This window comes from Mus caroli, chromosome 18 (genome assembly GCF_900094665.2).
Source record: "Mus caroli chromosome 18, CAROLI_EIJ_v1.1, whole genome shotgun sequence".
Classification (NCBI taxonomy): domain Eukaryota; kingdom Metazoa; phylum Chordata; class Mammalia; order Rodentia; family Muridae; genus Mus; species Mus caroli.
Window position 1 is genome coordinate 53,349,322 of NC_034587.1, and position 4,550 is coordinate 53,353,871.

Sequence of the window (4,550 nt, forward strand, 5' to 3'; positions counted from 1 at the left end):
AAATAAATAAACAAACAAACAAAGCTTTTATAAGCTACTTTTCCTTTATATTCATCTTTCTTGTTGTTTTTTTGTTTGTATTTATTCTTCTCCCATATATTATGACCCAACGGCAGTTTCCCTTCCTCCTTTCTGCCTGTCTCTCCCTCCATCTCCCCTCAGAAAAAAGCAGGCCTCTTAGGGACATCAAGCAAATACGGCATAACAAGCTACAGTAAGACCAGACACACATTCTCACATCAAGGCTGGACAAGGTACCCCAGTGGGAGGAAAAGGGCCCCACAGGCAGACAAGAGAGTCAGAGACACCCCCTGCTCCCACTCTTAGGAATCTCACGGGAACACCAAGCTACACAGCCATAACATCTATGCAGAGGCTCCCAAATCTCTGTGAGCCCACTCAAGTAATGCTCAGTTGATTCTGTGGGCTGTGTTCTTGTGGTGACCTTGATCCCTCTGGCTCTGCTGATCCTTCCTCCCCCTCCTCTGCAGGACTGCCTGAGTTCTGCCCAATATTTGGCTGTAGGACTCTGCAACTGTTCCCTTCATTATACCTTGTTTTTATCTCCCTTAAAGAAAAACGTTCCCTTTGAAATTTCCAGGCTTAACTGGAATGAAACAAAGCAGTGTTCTGTCGTGATGTAGGCAAAGCCAGCAGAAGGAAAGAGGGCAGCAGAGAGCCTCATGGAAGGACCCTTCAGAGAGGTTGCAGACCAGGACAGCCTGCTCTGATGTTTTCGTGTGAGGCCCAGCTATGCCTTCTCTAAGTCACTGCCACGTTGACCAGAGCCCAAGAGGACTGTTAGAAAAAGCTGTCTCTGCACTAATCTTTGAACTCCATTGCTCAACTCCAATTCCAACAAGTTGGTCCTTTACTGGCCCAGCTTACTCATCTAGGCTGACCTTCCTGACTTACTCAGCAACTCTGCTGAAGGAATGCCGATTACAATCTGGCGCTGTGAGATAAGACATCAGAGTCCCAACGGGGATCCCAAATTCAAAACAGCAACAAGACAACATAGTATAATAGCTCAGAAAGATTATCATGACAGCGACCACTGCAGCAAGGGAGACAGACTGAAAAGTCAGCAAGGAGGGAAACGAGATGACTCCACAGATAAAGGTGTTTACTGCTCAAGCCCGGGGACCTGAGTTTGATCCCCAGAACCCATGTAAGAAGGAATGAAGGAACCAACTCTACAAAGTTGACCTCTGACCTCCAAATGCACATCATGAGGCCTGTGTACACACATCACCACCATCATTATCATAATAATAAGTAAAAGAAATTTTAAATCAGTTTAGGAAGACAAACTCTAAAACCACACAAAGTAGTCTCAAATATATTTTTGTTGTTGTTGTTTATTCTAGATAAACACACAAGGGCATAAGTGTTTTTGTTTGAAATACATGTGAATGATTCCAGCATTTGGAAGAGTGAGGCAGGAAGAAAAGAAAGCAAGCATTAAAGACAGGAAGGTAGGTCGGGTTTGGAGGGATGTCTCAGCAATTAAGTGCACTTGTTGCTCTTGTAGAAAACCCAGGTGCAGTTTCCAACACCCATGTGACAGCTCACCATCTGTGACTCCAATCCAGAGGACCCAGGGCTCTCTTATGACCTCTGAAGGCACTAGGCATGCATGTGGTTCACAGACATACATTCAAAGCTCTCATATGCATAAAATAAATACATCTCTTTTTAAAATGTTCTGGCCGTGTATGGTGGCACATGCCTTTAATCCTAGCACTCAGGAGAAAGGGGTAAGAGAATCTGTGAGTTCGAGACCAGCCTCATCTATAGGGCACGTTGCCCAGGACGACTAGGACAAATAGAGAAAGTTTAACGTGGCTGGGAGAGGTGGCTCGGTGATTAGGAGCATTTGGTTCGCAATCCTAAGGAGGACTCCCAGCAAATGCCGGTACCTCGCTGCACGAGGGGGGCAGAGACAGGAGGATTGCTGGGATTTGCTTGCTGGCTTCCAACCCAGTAAATACCCTGCTTCAGAGGAGCAAGCAGAAAGTGATCAAGGAGGATACCTGATGCCCATTTCTACACTAATACACAAATAAACAAGCGTCTTTTTAAAAATAACTGGACCGGTGAGATGCCTCAGTGGATAAAGATGCATCCTTGGCAACGTGTGTTTGAGTCCCAGGACCTACGTAAGGCAAAGAGAACTGACTCCAAAGTTGTCCTCTGACCGCCACATGTACTCTGTGATACACGACTCGTGTGCACATGGACACACCATAATAAACACCTGTAAGTATGCATTATCCTTATGCTGATATACATACACAATGTGATCCTGAAACTGTGTGCACATCCTGTAACACATATAGAAGAACCACAACTATGACATTGTAACCTCCCCCCACAGCCTGAAGCAGGCTGAGCCAGGTTTGACTTGTTGTCATGAGATCACTTGGGGTGGAGCCTGCCCATTGTTCTGCCACTGCTGCTGCTGCTACCTGCTGCCTAGCTGTTCCAGAGCCTATGCGTGGTCACCTGCAGCTGGGCTCCAAGGATGATTTGGTGGGAATGGGCCCCCCCTTCTTTATAAGGCGGGTTCCCCCAACATTAAAATTTGAACTTTGAACAGACTAGCATGTCTTGGTTCCATTGTTTCTCGACCCGCCCAGGCTCCCTTTTCTTCCAGATTCCAAGATGCCTTCCAGGCTCGAACCCGGACATGTGAGCCACTGGCTGGCCTCAACATGACATAAACAAAGGAGAGCTGGCAGAGAAAGGCCGGAAGGCAGCTATGATAACATCTGTGCTGAAGACATCGGGATGACGAAGGCTAAATATGACTGTCTTACTGCATCGTCCTGTAGCTGTTGAGACGGCTAAGTGTGTAAGGGCACCTGCCACGAAGCCTAAGTGTAATCCCCACGCATGGCGTGATGGTGTAGAGATGCTTGCCATGTGCCAGTTCTGCCATTAACACCTGCCAGCAATACATGCTCTAGCGATCTAATCCTCACAACTCCAGAAGGCAGGCTCTCCCGGTCTCCCCTCTTTATGAAAACCCTCTCAGGTGGAGGCAGGGGGATGCTGGAAGACCCAAGCCATTCCTTCTCTCCTTCATATCACACTCTACACCCATGATGGATGCTGTTCAGAGATGAAGGGGGCAGATTCTGCCTCTTAGCCAACAGGAGCTCCTTAGCCCTGGGAAAATGCTCTGGAGCCAGGCATGCTGTGAAGACCTTATGTCCCTGATCAGTATCAGAGGAGAGGCAGGAGGAACAGAGAACAAAGAGCTCCCCTTCTTTTGCTCAGTTAGAGGTTTGGGGGAGAATATTCACAGCTCCAGTTGACACTGTTCACAGGAGATTTCATCGATTTTGAAGTTACCCATTCTTCTAATCCCGAACGGGAAGGACGCTGGCTTTAGAATACTCAGGAGGAAATCAGCACGGTCCCCAAGAATGCAGTTTTCAGCACTTTCCCATCCCATCTGACTTTCATGGGTACATCAGGTGATCTGTTCTGCAGTGGGGACCACAAACGCCATACTTACATCTGCCCAGATGTCCCAGGCTTTCTTGGCTTTCCCGATGGTTTCTTCATAGTCCTTCAGGCTGGCCTAGGTCCAGAATGAGAGTGAGAGAAAAGGAATGAGAAAGTATAAGTGAGGGAAAAAAAAAGAAAAAAAAAAAAAAAAAAAGCTGTGCCTGCAGACTGAACGGCTGATAAGAACTGCAAACAGGGCCAGTCGGTGGTGCCGCACACCTTTGATCCCAGCACTCGGGAAGCAGAGGCAGGTGGATCTCTGTGAGTTTAAGACCAGCTTGGCCTACAGAGTGAGTTCCAGGACAGCCAGGTCTAAACAATGAAACCCTATCTCAATAAAACCATTAATTAATTAATTAATTAATCAATCAATCAATGCATAGAGGTTGGAATGTTGCAAATCTAGAACCTAATTACCTTATTCTAGGCTAGTTTTCACCCCCCTGAATAAGCTATTCCTTGCCCACCCTGGTGTTTGTCAGAAAGAGCATGCTGTGACTTGAGAACTCACACCCCATGACTAACCAATCAAAACCTTTTGGAACCATCAGCTTAGCAGATCAGTAGTCTCCACCAACACAAACGCTAAGGAATACCGTCAGCAGACAGTGTCCTCGTCTTGCTGTAACCACCGCTCTGAGGTGCCACCAATGTTTAACTGCTTTGGTGTACTTTATTCTTCTACACCTATAAAGCTCTATGGAACGGCTTCCCTGGGGAAACAACCTGCATTTCCCAGGCATGATGGTCACTCCAATCTGGCTCCAGAATAAGCCATTTCCTGTTCCCTTTAAGGTGAGAGCTATGGTTTCCACATTGAACACATTGATACTCACCTTCTAGGATACTGTATTAGTTAGGGTTTTACTGCTGTGAACAGACACTATGACCAAGGCAAGTCTTATAAAAAAACAACATTTAATTGGGGCTGGCTTACAGGTTCAGAGTTTCAGTCCATTATCATCAAGGTGGGAGCATGGCAGTATCCAGGCAGGCATGGCGCAGGAGGAGCTGAGAGTTCTATGTCTTCA

The 4,550-nt window shown here is 46.7% G+C and overlaps 1 protein-coding gene across 2 annotated transcripts in view; it reads right to left on the minus strand.

Moving 5' to 3' along the window:
• Aldh7a1 (aldehyde dehydrogenase 7 family member A1) overlaps positions 1 to 4,550 on the minus strand; it is a 53,564-nt gene that overhangs the window by 32,347 nt on the left and 16,667 nt on the right. For both annotated transcript variants that reach the window (XM_021151145.2, XM_021151144.1), the window contains one exon: positions 3,527 to 3,592. In XM_021151145.2, the coding sequence (XP_021006804.1) occupies positions 3,527 to 3,592 (66 nt within the window). The remainder of the gene's footprint in view (positions 1 to 3,526; positions 3,593 to 4,550) is intronic.